The sequence below is a fragment of the Trachypithecus francoisi genome, unplaced genomic scaffold (assembly GCF_009764315.1).
Source record: "Trachypithecus francoisi isolate TF-2019V2 unplaced genomic scaffold, Tfra_2.0 Lachesis_group2, whole genome shotgun sequence".
Lineage (NCBI taxonomy): Eukaryota > Metazoa > Chordata > Mammalia > Primates > Cercopithecidae > Trachypithecus > Trachypithecus francoisi.
Window position 1 is genome coordinate 165,700,848 of NW_022681465.1, and position 17,551 is coordinate 165,718,398.

At 45.7% G+C, this 17,551-nt stretch overlaps 1 protein-coding gene across 2 annotated transcripts in view; it reads left to right on the plus strand.

Annotated features, from left to right (window-relative positions):
- The first annotated feature begins 4,319 nt into the window (after positions 1 to 4,319).
- Positions 4,320 to 17,551, plus strand: part of ALDH7A1 (aldehyde dehydrogenase 7 family member A1) — a 55,495-nt gene continuing 42,263 nt past the window's right edge. Inside the window, exons 1-4 of one of the 2 annotated variants that reach the window (XM_033181387.1) lie at positions 4,320 to 5,043; positions 6,309 to 6,362; positions 6,985 to 7,050; positions 17,074 to 17,154. In XM_033181387.1, the coding sequence (XP_033037278.1) occupies positions 4,495 to 5,043; positions 6,309 to 6,362; positions 6,985 to 7,050; positions 17,074 to 17,154 (750 nt within the window). In that variant the 5' untranslated portion in view covers positions 4,320 to 4,494. The remainder of the gene's footprint in view (positions 5,044 to 6,308; positions 6,363 to 6,984; positions 7,051 to 17,073; positions 17,155 to 17,551) is intronic. The other variant, XM_033181388.1, reaches the window with a different exon arrangement.

A 17,551-nucleotide genomic window follows, 5' to 3' on the forward strand; every position in this document is an offset into this window, starting at 1 on the left:
CTCAGCCTCCCGAGTAGCTGGGACTACAGGCGCCCGCCACCTCGCCCGGCTAGTTTTTTTGTATTTTTTAGTAGAGACGGGGTTTCACCATGTTAGCCAGGATGGTCTTGATCTCCTGACCTCGTGATCCGCCCGTCTCGGCCTCCCAAAGTGCTGGGATTACAGGCTTGAGCCACCGCGCCCGGCCGCGGAACTTTTTAAAAGAGGCAAAGGTAGAGGAGAACAAACCCGAAGGAAGAAGTACCTTGTGGAATGCGGAGAAAGATAAAAACACTTTTAAATAAGGAAGAGGAACAGGCTATGACCTAATGCTTGCTTGGACTAGTATAAGCATGCCAGGGCAAATATTTAGGCTAAATTGTGGGAGCTAAGAACATAAAGTACATTTATTTTATTATAGCTAGCAGATACTTAAGAATTTTAGCACAGGTCTTTGAATAAATTTTGCTTTTAAGAGAGGTTACTATTTATTCCTAATTAGATGGGGAGGAAAGTCTTTGAGGAGGAACCTCTATTTTACTTTTTACAATGGCAAACAAGGTTATGTGGACTGGGCACTAGGTCACTGGTCCTGGTGTGTCCCCCTCCCCAACCGCTGGCGCGCTGAACCTGTTGTTCCTCAGGCAAGCCCTCTGCATTTGCTGTTCACTCGGCCTGGAAGGCCCTTCCCTCAACCCACCCCATTCTTTAAAGATTATCTTGGAATCGCCTTTGTAAAAATTGTAACAGTGAGAAAATTATGGCAGTGGGAGAGATCTGATCTAGCTAACCCCTATTTTGCTTTTAGCTTTCAAGCTGCCCTTAATTATTCCTGGGCTTGGGCCAGTCAGTGTAACTTTGGGAGATACTTGGTTTATAGTTTAAATGATAATAACCCTTCGCCAAAAGCCAACCGCCTTTGTAAAGCTAATAAGGGTAGAAGGATAAAGAAGGCTGAATTCTGTTAAAGTGTAGACATAAACTGTTGCCAGTCATTATCCCAGAGGTCATAAGGTATGCAACTTTTCCAATTACTCTTCCAGATAACATCACTATTGTAGACCCTAAGATTGGCATTTTGAGATATCTTTTCAGGTATTTTGCCTGTCTGACTACCAATGGTTCCACCTGAAGCTCTAACTGCTTCTGTGGTCCCACACAGAAGCTATTGACCCGCTTGAGGACAATTTCCCACACCCCAGTGACTGCATCCCCAGCCAATAAGCAGCAAGAACCCATTGCTTAGCCATTCCATCCCTTCCCTAAACTATCTTTGGAAAACACTAGTCCCTGAATTCTCCAAGAGATTGATTTGAGTAATAACTGTCTCCCACACGGCATGGGTGGCCTCCTGTCTATTAAATTCTTTCTTTCTTCTTTTTGAGACAGGTTTGCTCTGTCTCCCAGGCTGGAGTGCAGTGGCAAAATCTCGGCTCACTGCAGCCTCTGCCTCCCGGGTTCAAGTGATTCTCATCCCTCAGCCTCCCAAATAGCTGGGAATACAGGCATGCACCACCAGGCTCGGCTAATTTTTGTATTTTTAGCAGAGACGGCATTTGACCATGTTGGTCAGGCTGGTCTCGAACTCCTGATCGCCCTGACTCTTGATTTGCCCTCCTTGGTCTCCCAAAGTGCTGGGACTACAGGCGTGAGCCATAGTACCTGGTTCCTCTGCCACTTTTAATACAGAACTGTTTTAAGGTGTCCTGAGTTTAGCCACTACATTTTCATTTCTGTAGGGCTTTGCAGTTTTCAAAGTGCTTTCATATATGATTCATTTAATTCTGTCTCTTTCTGCTCAGCCTCATTACAATTCATCATTTCTGATTTTTCCTGAACTCCTGTTAAGCAGGGCTAACAGGAGTTTTGAAAAAACAAGGTAGAAGAAGGATGCAATCCCTATTTTCAATGTGAGCAGTTGCTGGTGCCTATTTTCCCAGAATCGGCTTATTTAGTTATTTTTTGAGACAGGGTCTTGCTCTGTCCCCCAGGCTGGAATGGAATGGCATGATCTTGGTGCTCTGCAACCTCCACCTCCTGGGTTTAAGCGATTCTCCAGGCTCAGCCTCCCAAGTAGCTGGGACTACAGATGTGCACCACCACATCTGGCTAATTTTTGTATTTTTAGTAGAGATGGGGTTTCACCGTGTTGGCCAGGCTGGTCTCGAACTCCTGATCACTCAAGTGATCCTTCTACCTTGGCCTCCCAAAGTTCTGGGATCACAGGTATGAGCCACTGTGCCCAGCCAGCCAGAATTGGTTTAGAAGGATGGTCACACTTCTCTTCTTGACTTGAAGAGAGGGAAGCCAACACTCCTTGAGGACACTATGTATTGCTCCTAATCCTCAGTGCATCTGTCTATGTGTTTTAATTTCGTGGAAGTGAATGGAAGAGAAGAGAATAAATAATGTGGTTTTGGGATATGCAGACAAAGAATCTTGTTGGCTGATAGAAAGTGATGAGAGTCAGTTAAAATGTCTGAGAATTAGCTGGGTGCGGTGGCTAATGCCTGTAATCCCAGCACTTTGGGAGGCTGAGGTGGATGGATCACAAGGTCAGGAAATCAAGACCATCCTGGCGAACGTGGTGAAACCCTGTCTCTACTAAAAATACAAAGATTAGCTGGGTGTGATGGTGCGTGCCTGTAGTCCCAGCTACTCAGGAGGCTGAGGCAGGAGAACCACTTGAACCTGGGAGGTGGAGGTTGTAGTGAGCTGAGATCGCGCCACTGTACTCCAACCTGGGGACAGAGTGAGACTCTGCCTCAAAAAAAAAAAAAAAGAAAAAAAAAAGAAAAAAAGAAAAGTCTGAGAATTAAAATTAGAAAAATTAGCACTGTGGTCCTCCGTGTGGATGGAAGACAGCAGCAGGGTTGTTGATAGAGATTACCGATGTCAGATAGGGCATTGCTACTCATTCGAGGGTGTTATTCATTGGTTCATTTGTTCATACACTCATATAAGTGAGTACAAACTTGGAACAATGCTAGGAACTGTGGAGCAATGCAAGGACGAGTCAGAGATGGTCCTTGCCCTAATAGGAAAAAACCGTAGCATTTACAAAAGGAAGCATCATGCATGTATGCCTAGTACTAACTGTAGTTTCTGGTAGCTGCTTGATACATGCAGAGTGTTTGTTCAAATCATTTTTATTATAAGGGTGGAAGAGATAAAGCTCATGCTTGAATGCAGAGATGAAAGGGGCCAGGAGTGGTGGCTCAAGCCTGTAATCCCAGCAGTTTGGGAGGCCGAGGTGGGCAGATCCCTTGAGCCAAGAGGTGCAGACCAGCCTGGGCAACATGGGGGAACCCCGTCTTTACAAAAAACCCACAAAAATTAGCTGGGTGTGGTAGCATGCCTGTAGTCCCAGCGACTCGGGAGGTTGAGGTAGGAGGATCACTAGAGCCCTGGAGGTTGAGGCTTCAGTAAGCCATGATCTTGCCACTGCACTCTAGCATGGGGAAGCATATTTTAAACTCATGTTCAAATAATGCCAATTGAGATATTAGTATTTCCGTCTTATAGGGTCGGCCCAGTTATTGCGAAATGAGATGGGGCATGCATGAGTGAAAGGATAGTGTAGGAAGACAGAAGAAATGGAGAATGAAGGAAATTGATCAAAATTGTCTTTATTATTTAAAAGTAAGAGCCGGGCGCGGTGGCTCATACCTGTAATCCCAGCACTTTGGGAGGCTGAGGCGGGTGGATCACGAGGTCAGGAGTTTGAGACCAGTCTAGCCAACATAGTGAAACCCCCTCAATACTCAAAATACAAAAAATTGGCCAAGTGTGGTAGTGGGCGCCTGAAATCCCAGCTACGCAGGAGGCTGAGGCAGGAGAATCGCGTGAACCTGGAAGGTGGAGGTTGCAGTGAGCTGAGATTGAGCCATTGGACTCCAGCCCCAGCGACAGTGCGAGACTCCCTCTAAAAAAACAACAACAAAAAAAAGCAAGAATAGGCCGGATGCAGTGGCTCACACCTGTCATCTCAGGACTTTGAGAGACTGAGGCGGGCGGATCATCTCAGGTCAGGAGTTCCAGAGCAGCCTGGCTAACATGGTGAAACCCCGTTTCTACTAAAAATACAAAAAAATTAGCTGGGTGTGGTGGCACACACCTGTAATCGCAGCTACTCGGGAGGCTGAGGCAGGAGAATCCGCTTGAACCCGGGAGGCAGAGGTTGCAGTGAGCCAAGATCGCGCCATTGCATTCTAGCTCGGGCAACAAGATTGAAACTCCGTCTCCAAAAACACAAAATAAATAAATAAATAAAAAATAAAGTAAGAATATACCGAAGCAGAGTATTTATAGAGGAAATGCAACAATCTAATATTTATCATTAATTACAAATCTTTAATTTGTAATTTACCAAAACAGTGAAAACAAACAACCCTTCCCCCGCCCCCCAATACAAACCCTCCCTTGGCTACTCCAGGGACCAGAGGCATCGCCATCGCTAAGGAGCTGGTTAGGAATGTCGGCTCTCCGACCCTAGCCCAGACTTACTGAATCAGAATGAGCATTTACCGCGACGACCAGGTAACTTCATGCATTTTACAGTTTCAGAACCCCTGCTATAGTCTGCTGTACTTCAGCGGCAATATTTTGCTGAAAAGAATTCCTAGCTGCAGCCGTGGCTCCCGGAGTCTTTCACCAGATGGCAGCAGCCCACTCCTCCCAATGGCGCTCCCATTGTTCCAGGCAGGATTCAGCCGCAGGCATCTCCGGAAGACCAGGGGCCGACGGGGCGGTGGCGGGGTCGTACCCCGTGGGAGGGATCGGGTCTGCCCAATGGGTTCTTCCGGGCGGGGGGCGGGACTCTATTTCAGCCATTCTACCGTCTTTAGGCTCCTTCCGAATTCTGGGCTCAGTATGTGGCGCCTACCCCGCGCGCTGTGTATGCACGCTGCAAAGACCAGCAAGCTCCCTGGACCTTGGAGCAGGCCTGCCGCCTTCATGTCCACTCTCCTCATCAATCAACCCCAGTATGCGTGGCTGAAAGAGCTGGGGCTCTGCGAGGAAAACGAAGGCGTGTATAATGGAAGCTGGGGAGGCCGGGGAGAGGTATGCGGGCGCTTAAGAAATCTGTGCAGCCGCCGGGGTTCGCTCGAGGAGGCCGGGCGGGCACTGACCTACCGAGTCCCCGCTGGCGCTGGAGGAGGTAGTACAGAAATGGGAGTTTTTGAAGCTCCACAGTAAAAGTTTTCTCGTGTAGGGTGCCTTTAAAATGAAAACTTAGATTTTAGGTCCTTGTGTGCTATGCAGAATCGAAGTCATTTTGGAGCTGTAGGGGGCTAAACTTCCCGCTCATATTTAAAACCTTGTGGTCTTGGATCTGTAGTGAGAAATGTGGCACATTGAGGGGTGCAACTGATCTTAATTTAGAGCTTAACTATGGCTCTTCACCTGTGACATGCACCGCAGGTAACGTTCTTCAGTGTAGTTTCAAGTTATCTTTCTTCCTGAATTCCTTGGGAGTTTGCAAGCTCGGACTTGCTGAAATCCTGCCATGTTTTACGTTGGGTTGTGAACTCCTTTGAGGACTGGGTTTTCAGCATGTCTCCGTTGCCCAGGGCTTAACACCGCGCCTGATGCCCGTTACTGCTCAATACAATGTTTTATAGACTACAAAGGGAAGGTAAGGTTATTATCGCCCAGATTTCTTTAAAAAGAAAGTTTTTTATAAGATGATGTTATATAACAGTTAAACTTTGTTGGACGTTGTAATGAACCTGCCCTGGTAAAGGGAACACTTCTTCCTTTTGGTTATTAGTGGCTGTAGGAGATACAGATAATTTTAATTGCTCCTCAAACCTCAGTGTTTAATCTTGATTTCCATGTGGTATCTGATCATTAGGCCTTTTTAGCTGTGCCTTGATTCTCCCTTTCATTGTTGACCTGAGACCTCTCCAACTGGTGTGGACACGGGCCTTTCCCATGGTTTTCCCGCCTTGGTCATTTCATCTCTGAGCACAGATGACTTGTCACTAGTAAGGGAGAGAAAGAGTAACTAAAACTAGTTAGTTTGGGCTGTTATTAATGGAAAAAGAGGCAAAATAACTGGTTACATTAAAGCTTTTGTTTATACACCTAATATTGAGATGTCAGGGGAGAGTTTTGCAGTAAAGGTAGTTTCTAATGTTTAAGTCAGAAATGAAAGACAACCTCTGTGGAATGGTTTATATGTAACAGAAGTTAACCTAAGGTTTTTGAGTTCGGATATTATATCATTTTTTCCTCTGTTGTTTTTCTTCCCCCTGTTTGGTCTATTCCCTTACTTCAGAAGGGATTACGTTTTCTATACATGATCATCATCCTTTTGTTTTAAGGTTATTACGACCTATTGCCCTGCTAACAATGAGCCAATAGCAAGAGTCCGACAGGTAAGTGTGTGTGTGTGTGTGTGTGTGTGTGTGTTTAATTCAAATTACACACAAGGAGTTTGTGCAGGCTTTCTTTAGAGGCAGAAGCCAGTTAGCAGTTAGGCAGGTCAAGAATAATACAAAATCACAAATGCAGAGAATAATATGTTTATTTTTCATTTGACATTTAGGACCGTCTGGGGCAGACTGTCCTCCCTTGGGTGGGGGCGTGAAAAGGAAAGAACCATAGAAAAGGTGAAGCATAGAAAGACTAGGCAGAGGGCCATTGAAGACAGTGCTTCTGAAGTATCTGAGGATTTTGTTAGAATGAAGCTTCTGATTTCTGAGGTCTGGCTTGGAGCTCAAGGTTCTGCATTTCTAATATGCCTCACATGTTGTTCCCAGATGAAGCTGACAGATTTGCTTTGAAAAGCAAGGTTTTAAAGCATAGCTGGATTCCAACCTGTTTTACCGGCTTCTAGCTAGTTTTTGGGAGTGTAGACTGTGGGAATCATTCTCAGCCATAAATGTTAGGGAACCCTAGAGATTTTCCATTTCTCTTCTGAAAATATTTGTGTGTTCTAGAAGATCGTCATCACTTTTCTTTATTTCCCCCGCTCTGTCCCCCTACTTCTTAATGTAGGCCAGTGTGGCAGACTATGAAGAAACTGTAAAGAAAGCAAAAGAAGCATGGAAAATCTGGGCAGATGTAAGTATGACCTTTGTTTCGAGAATTCAGAAGAGGTCACTTTGCCTGTTGTAAGCAATGAGATCCATAAACATCTGATAAGCAGGTCAGTGCTGCCTTGTTAGAACGTGAGCTCCTTGGGGGCTGTGATACTGTGCTAGGCTCCTGCTGTCTGGTAACACCTCTGCCATATTTCTAGGGTAGTGCCTTTTCTGTACTTGCCATCCATTGAATGGATACATTTAAATGAATTAAAACTTTGTGCTGGTATAGTATAAACTTGAGCTGTGAACACTATTCTTCACTGAAATTACTTGAATTTATAATTAAATAGAAAATGAATAGAAGACCTATGCTAGATATATTCATTTGCTCCTCCTCTCTCCCCCTGCCAGATTTGTCTGGGAGTATCTCAGCAATAGGTCAGCATTCCTGGTTTAAAGAACAGCAGCAGACCGGACCTGGTGGCTCACACCTGTAATCCCAGCACTTTAGGAGGCTGAGGCAGGTGGATCATCTGAGGTCAGGAGTTAGAGTCCAGCCTGGCCAACGTGGTGAAACCCTGTCTCTAGTAAAAATACAAAAATTAGCCGAACATGGTGGCACGTGTAATCCAGGCCACTCGGGAGGCTGAGGCAGTAGAATTGCTTGAGCTTGGGAGGTGGAGGCTGCAGTGAGCCAAGATAGCACCACTACACTCCATCCAGCCTGGGTGACAGAGGGAGACTCCGTCTCAAAAAAAAGAAAAAAAAAGACCAGTGGCAGCATCCCTTTCTCAGGGCCAGAAGCTCATATTCCTTGACTGTCTAATCAGGCTGTGAGGCAGAGTCAGCAGCCTCCTTGGTCTCTGAGTGTCCACCATTGGTTAAATGAGCAAATTTAGGAACTGTAACTGGTGCTGGGCTGGCCACACTGACTCGTCACTAGGTGGGGGCTAGGCTCCTGAGAAGGGGAGAGTAAAGGCGAACCGAACCGGGATAGCCTGATTTCCCAACCTTTCCAGTATCCCCATCCTCAGTGTGCTTTGTCTTGTAAAAAGAAAAGACTGAGGGTGCTTACCTTCTGGGAGGGTTAAATGAGTTAATCATTTAAAGTGTTTACTGGAGAGCCTGGCACAGGAAAAGCCTCCATACATTTGAGTTAAACCCTGTGCTGCTGGGTGAGGGACTGCTGAGCTGCAGTATTTTCTCTGAGTCAATGATTGCAAGGGGGGTTGGGTGTGGTTGAGGTGGGTTGCAGAGTAGCAACCTGTCCAAGAGAGCCCTGGGTTGGATGAAACTTTTTTTTCTTCTTTTTTTTTAAATCAGCTAAGAGACATCTTTGTGTAAAGCATGAAGTACATCTTTCCTCTAATTATGGATAGAAGTATGGCCTAGGGTTCCATTATACACAATCAAAAGTGTCTTTGGGCAGAAAAATACCACTTCCACAAGTAAACAGTGTGCTAGGTAAAGTTCACCCTACCTGGATAGAGAATAGTGTCCAAAACAGTGTCCTTCATTGTTTTAAAAACTTACTTTTATTTATTTCTGATCATAAAAGTAATAAATATTCTTTTTCTTTTTACTTTTTTTAAAGAAAAGATTGATGCTGTAAATAATATAAACAAATTTAGTCCCTTTACCCCAACCTCTGCAATGCAAAATGATGATTAGGTTTAGATTTTGGTGCATTTCCTTCCAGTCTTTTAGGTATTCCTTTCGTAGCTGTGATTATTGTACATTCATATATACATGGCGTGTATAAAATTTTGTGACCTGTAACCTGTGATGATTGCATTGCCTACCATCCTAGAGTTATTGCCTTTATTTTTTATTTTATTTTATTTTTTTTAAAGACAGGATCTGGCTCTGTCACCTAGGCTGGAGTGCAGTGAGTCAGTCTCGGCTCACTGTGACCTCTGCCTTCTGGGCTCAGGGGATCCTCCCATCTCAGCCTCCCAAGTAGCTGGGATTACATGCACACACCACCATGCCTGGCTAATTGTTTTGCATTTTTTGTAGAGATGGGGTTTCACCGTATTGCTTAGGGCGGTCTCGAACTCCTAAATTCAAATGATCTGCCCTTTTTGGCCTCCCAAAGTGCTGGGATTACAGACGTGAACCACCATGCCCAGCTGCGTAATGTTTTTTAAATTGTTGTTTTCCTATACGTATATACTTTTTTCTTTTGAGAAGGAGTCTTGCTCTGTCACTCAGGCTGTAGTGCAGTGGTGTGATCTCCACTCACTGCAACCTCTGCCTTCCAGGTTCAAGTAATTTCCTGCCTCGGTCTCCCAAGTAGCTGAGACTACAGGTGTGCGCCACCAGGCCTGGCTAATTTTTTTTTTTTTTTTTGAAACGGAGTCTCGCTCTGTCGCCCAGGCTGGAGTGCAGTGGCCGGACCTCAGCTCACTGCAAGCTCCGCCTCCCGGGTTTACGCCATTCTCCTGCCTCAGCTTCCTGAGTAGCTGGGACTACAGGCGCCCGCCACCTTGCCCGGCTAGTTTTTTGTATTTTTTAGTAGAGACGGGGTTTCACCGTGTTATCCAGGATAGTCTCGATCTCCTGACCTCGTGATCCGCCCGTCTCGGCCTCCCAAAGTGCTGGGATTACAGAATTTTTTTTTTAATATGTTCTCCAACTTAAAACTTTTAATTAAAAAGTAAGCTTTAATGTAGAAAATGCAAACTTGGGGAAGACAGAAAAGATCACACACAGGCTGTCACTTCACACTTGGAAGGTTGCACAGCGGCTGGACAGAGGCGCTCCTCACTTCCCAGACAGGGCAGAAGCCGGACAGAGGTGCTCCTCACTTCCCAGATGGGGCAGCAGCCGGGCAGAGGTGCTCCTCACTTGCCAGACGGTGGGCAGCTGGGCAGAGGGGCACCTCACTTCCCTGACAGTTGGGCAGCTGGGCAGAGGCGCTCCTCACTCCTCAGACCATGGGATGGCCAGACAGTGGCACTCCTCACATCCCAGATGGGGTGGCGGCTGGGCAGAGGCGCTCCTCACTTCCCAGAGGGGGTTGCAGGCCCAGCTAATTTTTGTATTTTTAGTAGAGACAGTTTCACCATGCTGACCAGGTTGGTCTCGAACTCCTGACCTCGTGATCCACCCGCCTTGGCCTCCCAAAGTGTTTGGATTACAGGTGTGAGCCACTGTACCTGGCCCTCCTATATATATACTTAAAAAAAAAAAAATAGACCAGGCACGGTAGCTCACATCTGTAATCCCAACACTTTGGGAGGCCAAGGTGGGCGGATCACCTGAGGCTGGGAGTTCGAGACCAGCCTGACCAACATGGAGAAACCCTGTCTATACTAAAAATACAAAATTAGCCAGGCGTGGTGGTGTGCGCCTGTAATCCCAGCTACTCGGGAGGCTGAGGCAGGAGAATCACTTGAACCTGGGAGGTGGAGGTTACCGTGAGCCGAGATCGAGCCATTGCACTCCAGCCTGGGCAATAAGAGCAAAACTCCGTCTCAAAGAAAAAAAAAATTAATAGACTTATTTTTTAGAGCAGTTTTAAGTTTACAGAAAAACAAGTAGAAAGTACAGAATTTCCGTTACTCCCTCATTCCTCTTCCCAAGTTTCCTTTTTAATTTTTAAGACAGAGTCTCACTCTGTCACCCAGGCTAGCGTACAGTGGCATGTTCATAGCTTGCGGCTCACTGCAGCTTCGACCTCCTGGGCTCAAGCAATCCTCCTACCTCAGCCTCCTTAGTAACTAGGATTACAGGCATGTTCCTCCACACCTGGCTAATTTTTGTATTTTTTTGTAGAGATGAGGTTTTGCTCTGTTGCCTAGGCTGGTCTCAAACTCCTGGACCCAAGCAGTTTGCCCACCTCAGCCTCCTAAAGTGCTGGGATTACAGGCATGAGCCACCAGGCCTGGCCATTTCCCATATTATTAACGTTTTGCATTAGTATGTCATATTTTGTTACAACTGATGAGCCATTGTTGATGTGTTATTATTAACTAAAGTACACAATTTACATGAGGGTTCACTCTTTGCATATACTGTTTTGAATGCTAGTGCAACTTAACATGTTGTCTTCTGACTAGAAACGTCTATTGTATGTGTCTATTTATCCAGGGTAAATACAAACACATTTGAAAAAAATAAAAAAGAGTTTATATGAATTCGGGGTCTTGTCTTTTCCTGAACTGTTTTTTTTTTCTTTTTTTTTTTGAGACTGAGTCTTGCTCTGTTGCCCAGGCTGGAGTGCAGTGGCATGATCTTGGCTCACTGCAACTTCCGCCTCCTAGACTCAAGCAATTCTCCTGCTTCATCTTCCTGAGTAGCCGGAACTACTCAGTGGTATGAGCCACTGCAAAAAAAATTTTTTTGTGTGTTTTTCAGTAGAGAACAGGATTTCACCATGTTGGCCAGGATGGTCTTGAACTCCTGACCTCAAGTGATCTACCGGCCTCAGATTTAAAAACTGGTTTTTAAATCTATCTTTGCCCTAGGGAGTGCCAGCAGACATTATGATCTTTCTTAAATATTGGGCTGTACTTTTTTTTTTTTTTTTTTTTTGAGGCGGAGTCTCACTCTGTCGCCCGGGCTGGAGTGCAGTGGCCGGATCTCAGCTCACTGCAAGCTCCGCCTCCCGGATTTACGCCATTCTCCTGCCTCAGCCTCCCGAGTAGCTGGGACTACAGGCGCCCGCCACCTCGCCCCGCTAGTTTTTGTATTTTTTAGTAGAGACAAGGTTTCACCGTGTTAGCCAGGATGGTCTCGATCTCCTGACCTCGTGATCCGTCCGTCTCGGCCTCCCAAAGTGCTGGGATTACAGGCTTGAGCCACCGCGCCCGGCCTGGGCTGTACTTTTTTTTGTTGCTATTTGCACATTCAGGATCTTATTTGGCAGTCAAGTCTTGCTCACCATGTCAGACTCTGCACCTAATATCCTTTCTCATACTTCTGGTGCTTTTTAGACCTCCCAATAAATAGAATGGGGGTGCTAAGTGGGAACAGGTTGCTTTACTGGGTAATAGTAGAGTCAGTTGGGGATCCTACTTGTTTGATTTTCAGTTAAGCAATTGAGTTCAAGGTTTAGCAAAGAGGCAGAGTTTTTCCTAACTGTGCTCTGGGGCCCCTGCCAATAGGTCAGGGACTTAGAGAGGCTCAGTAAGAATAGACCAAAGCTTGACCCCCTTCTCGTCACAGAAGCTTTCCTGTCTCGATCCTCCCTCACGTGAGGCTTCTTTGCTTGGCCCTCGTCCGTTTGGCTGGCCTTGACTGTGTTAGGACAAACCAAAGTTTCATGTGGTTCGAGTTAATTCTAGAATTTTTCTTTTTCTTTTCTTTTCTTTTTTTTTTTTCAGACAGAGTTTTGCTCTTGTTGCCCAGGCTGGAGTGCAATGGCGCCATCTCGGCTCACTGCAACCCCCACCTCCCCCGTTCAAGCGATTCTCCTACCTCAGCCTCCCAAGTAGCTGGGATTACAGGTGCCCGCCACCAATTTAAAAAATATTTTTACATCCTGGCGAACACGGTGAAACCCCGTCTCTACTAAAAAAAATACAAAAAACTAGCCGGGCGAGGTGGCGGGCGCCTGTAGTCCCAGCTACTCGGGAGGCTGAGGCAGGAGAATGGCGTAAACCCGGGAGGCGGAGCTTGCAGTGAGCTGAGATCCGGCCACTGCACTCCAGCCCGGGCGATAGAGCGAGACTCCGTCTCAAAAAAAAAAAAAAAAAAAAAAAAAATATTTTTAGTAGAGATGGGGTTTCACCATGTCGGCCAGGCTGGTTTCGAACTCCTGACCTCAAGTGATCCACCCGCCTCGGACTCCCAAAGTGCTAGGATTACAGGCATGAGCCACTGCGTCTGGCCAATTCTAGAAGTTTTCAAAGGGAACATTTTTCTTTGAGGGAAATGGAAACAAAGTGAAACATATGGAAAGGTAGCTTATAGAAATTGATTTCTTTCTAAGGAATAGACTTGCTGCTTTCTTCCATGAGCCAGTTTCAGCACAGAATGGGGCCCATTTCTGCCCTCTGCATCCCCATGTGTCCTCATTTTCCCTCTCATCTCTGGTGAGAAAGAGTGGAGTCTGACTATGTCACCCAGGCTGGAGTGCAGTGGTGTGATCTCGGCACACTGCAACTTCTGCCTCCTGGGTTCAAGTGATTCTCTTGCCTCAGCCTCCTGAGAACCTGGGATTACGGGCACCACGTGTGGCTAATTTTTGTGTTTACAGGGTCTCACCATGTTGGCCAAGCTGGTCTTGAACTCCTGATCTCAAATGATCCACCTGCCTCGGCCTCCCAAAGTGCTGGGAATAGAGGTGTGAACCACCATCCCCAGCCATAATTTTCCAAAACCACTTTCTCTTGCTTTTCAGCCTTTATGTATGCTCTGTACCCCTCTATCCCCATGCTTTTCCTCTACTTTGCCTACCTCTTCACAACATCTGGCATGTTTTAGGTCTTAGCCCTAAACTCTAAACTTGTAAAAAGCCTATTTCAGATTGCTCCAGTTGTGAAATCTAGCTCCACTTCCGTGGCATTTGCCACATTAGATTGTAATTGCTTGTTTCTTGCCTTTATCATCCCCATGGACTGTCAACTCTATAGAGAGCAAGAATTGTAACTGCCTCATTTGCAGTAGAGTATCCAGGGATTAGCACAGTATCTGTCACATAGAACATGTGCAGTGATTATTTGTTGAAAGACTGACTGAATAAAATGTGTCCAGAATGGGAGGTAAAAGGCCATGTATACTGGCCATTCTGACTTGAAATTAACCAACTTAACTACACGTATAAATGTGCTTACTAAATTCAATTGAAACATCATTAAACCCACACCATGTGCTAGGAAATGTATAGGTTGTGTGCTGATTGATTTAATGCTACAGATTTTTGTTTCCTGTTTCCAAAAGTGTGCATATATTGTGAAAATGACAGACATTGCAAACATATAAATTGTGGATGAAAATCTGTTATAATTTCACTCACCAGAAAAAACCATTGTGAACAGCTTGGTATATGTCCCTCCAAATTTAAGCAAAAGTTTAGTTACCATAAGTGTTTTCTTGTTTTCTATTATCTTATCATAGCTTTTCAATGTTTTCCCATAAAAATCGACCTTATTTTATCACTGTTCCATAATTAACCAATCATGTGCTGATGGACAGTTGGATGGTTTTATTTTTTTCTTTACTAGAAACAGCACTGCAATGAATATCATTGTACCTATACTTTTGCATACTTATGTATAAGCTCAGTTTCTGTAAGCCGAACTGCTTAAAGGGTAGGAATGTCATGCCTGTAATCCCAGCACTTTGGGAGACCGAGGCGGGCGGATTACCTGAGATCAGGAGTTCGAGACCAGCTTGACCAACACGGTGAAACCTCATCTCTGCTAAAAATACAAAAAATTAGCCAGGCGTGGTGGCAGGTGCCTGTAATCCCAGCTACTTGGGAGGCTGAGGCAGGAGAATTGCTTGAACCCAAGAGGCGGAGGTTGCGGTGAGCCGAGATCGCGCCACTGCGCTCAAGCCTGGGTGCAACAGAGCAAGACCCAGTCTCAAAAAATAAATAAATAAAGAAAGAAAACAAAGGGTAGGAATGTTTTAAATGTTAGTAGATTGCAAAGTGACCATCCAGAAAAGCTGTGCTAAGACATGATGATACACTTGGGGAGAAGAGAGAGCAGGGAAAAGCCTTGAGCTCACAGTCAAGTTCTGTGAGGCGAGTGTGAGCAGTGCTGTGATTAGGAGCAGTGGGAGTTAGGGGGAGGGTGTGACTGGCCTCTGCCTGGGGGAAGGTTTCATGGAGGGGAGTGTTCCTTTTACCTGTACTTTATTTTTTTATTTTTGAGATGGAATTTCACTCTTGTCATCCAGGCTGGAGTGCAATGGTGGGATCTCATCTCCCTGCAACCTCCCCCTCCTGGGTTCAAGTGATTCTCCTGTTTCAGCCTCCCGAGTAGCTGGGATTACAGGCACCTGCCACCATGCCCGGCTAATTTTTGTATTTTTAGTAAAGATGAGGTTTCACCATGTTGGCCAGGCTCGTCTTGAACTCCTGACCCCAAGTGATCCACCTGCCTTGGCCTCTCAAAGTGCTGGGATTACAGATGTGAGCCACCATGTCCAGCCTTAGCTGTACTTTGAAGGAGAGGCAGAATTGGGAAGAACTTGATGGGAGAGAGGGAGTGATGGTCACAGTTGGAGAAATTGTGTCTCATTCATGAGTCACATCTCAAACTTTATGACATAAGCTGTGCTCTTTACCCCCAAAACCTGATGTTTCCCTTCAAGTCTTCTTCATCCCAGTAATTATACTTCCATCTACCCAGCTATTGAAGCTAGAAACCTGAAAGTCATCCTGAGTTCTTTTATGCTCTTCATTTCCTGTATCTGTGTGTCCTTTCAATTCTACTCCCAAAATAGACCCTGAATCCACTTGTTGTTCCCCTTGTTACCACTGCAATCTTTTTTTTTTTTTTTGAAATGGAGTCTTGCTCTGTCGCCCAGGCTGGAGTGCAGTGGTGCGATCTTGGCTCACTGCAAGCTCCACCTCCCAGGTTCACACCATTCTCCTGCCTCAGCTTCCCGAGTAGCTGGGACTACAGGCGCCCGCCACCATGCCCAGCTAATTTTTTGCATTTTTAGTAGAGATGGGGTTTCACCATGTTAGCCAGAATGGTTTCCATCTCCTGACCTTGTGATCTGCCTGCCTCGGCCTCCCGAAGTGCTGAGTTTATAGGCGTGAGCCACCGTGCCCAGCCACCACTGCAATCTTAAGACTAAGTCTCTGTAATCTTTTTTTTTTTTTTTTTTGAGACAGTGTCTTGCTCTTGTTGCCCAGGCTGGAGTGCAGTGGCATGATCATGATCTTGGTTCACTGCAGCCTCCGCCTCCTGGGTTCCAATGATTCTCCTGCCTCAGCCTCCCAACTAGCTGGGATTAGAGGTGCCCACCACCACATCTGGCTAATTTTTTGTATTTTTAGTAGAGACGAGGTTTCACCATGTTGGCCAGGCTGGTCTTGATCTACTGACCTCAGATGATCCACCCACCTTGGCCTCCCGAAGCTGGGATTACAGGCGTGTGCCACTGCGCCTGGCCTATAATACATTCTTAACTGATCTCCCTGCTTCTACTCTTCCCCTTCAACATATCCTCTACTTGTCAGATAGCATATTAAAAATCAAAGCAAATCCTCTTATTCTGCACTTTAAAAGCCATTCAAGACTTCACATTGCAGCTGGAGTAAGATTCCGACACCTTACAAGCTTTTGGCTTTAGACATACTGGCTTTCCCAATCAGCCTCTTTTATTTTCCATGAATCCCTCTTACATGTTTTTTTCTTATCCCTGGGAAGAATATTCCTGTGACTTACTTTTCCCATTCTTCAGGTTGCAGCTTCAATATTACCTCCTTTGAGATTTTTCCTGCCAACCTTTTTTTTTTTTTTTTTTTTGTTGAGATGGAGTCTCACTCTATTGCCAAGGCTGGAGTGCAGTGGCGCGATCTCGGCTCACTGCAACCTCTGCCTCCAAGGTTCAAGCAATTCTCCCGTCTCGGCCTCCTGAGTAGCTGGGATGACAGGCGCACACTACCATGCCCAGATAATTTTTGTGTTTGTAGTAAAGACGGGGTTTCACCATGTTGGCCAGGCTGGTCTCAAACTCCTGACCTCGTGATCTGCCCCCCTCAGCCTTCCAAAGTGTTGGGATTACAGGTATGAGCCACTGCACCTGGCCTCCTGCCAACCTTTTAGGTAAAGTAACTTATCCATTTCCCCTCCAATCTTGCTGTTTTTCTCTGTCTCAGCTTCCTTTTTATTTCCTTTGTCTTTATAACCCTGATGGCAATTTGTAGTTATTTGTTGCCTTTTCTTCTCTGTGCCTTCCAGTAGGTATTTGCTCCAGGAATGCCTTGCTGCTTATTTTAGCTTTAGTGTCTGGCCATATCACAGTCTTGATATGATCAAAAGTCTTTGATATGATTGTACTTTGTTCTTTTACAGCACACATCCAATACTGTGTTACAGACATGAATTTATGCTTTGAATCAGACACAAAAATTGCATTCTTTTCTCAGATTCCTGCTCCAAAACGAGGAGAAATTGTAAGACAGATTGGCGATGCCTTGCGGGAGAAGATCCAAGTACTAGGAAGCTTGGTAAAGTGTTTTTGTAGTATATACACAATTCTTTGAGTGGAGAATAAGGCTGTCATGCTTTTCTATATATAAGATTGTGAGGTTTTTTTTTTTTTTTTTTTTGAGACAGAGTCTCGCTCTGTCCCCCTGGCTGGAGTGCAGTGGCGCGATCTCGGCTCACTGCAAGCTCTGCCTCCTGGGTTCCCGCCATTCTCCTGCCTCAGCCTCCTAAGTAGCTGGGACCACAGATGCCCACCACCGCGCCTGGCTAATTTTTTGTATTTTTAGTAGAGACAAGGTTTCACCATGGTCTCGATCTTCTGACCTTGTGATCCGCCCGCCTCAGCCTCCCAAAGTGCTGGGATTACAGGCGTGAGCCACTGCGCCCGGCCGATTGTGAGGTTTTTAAAAATTTTTT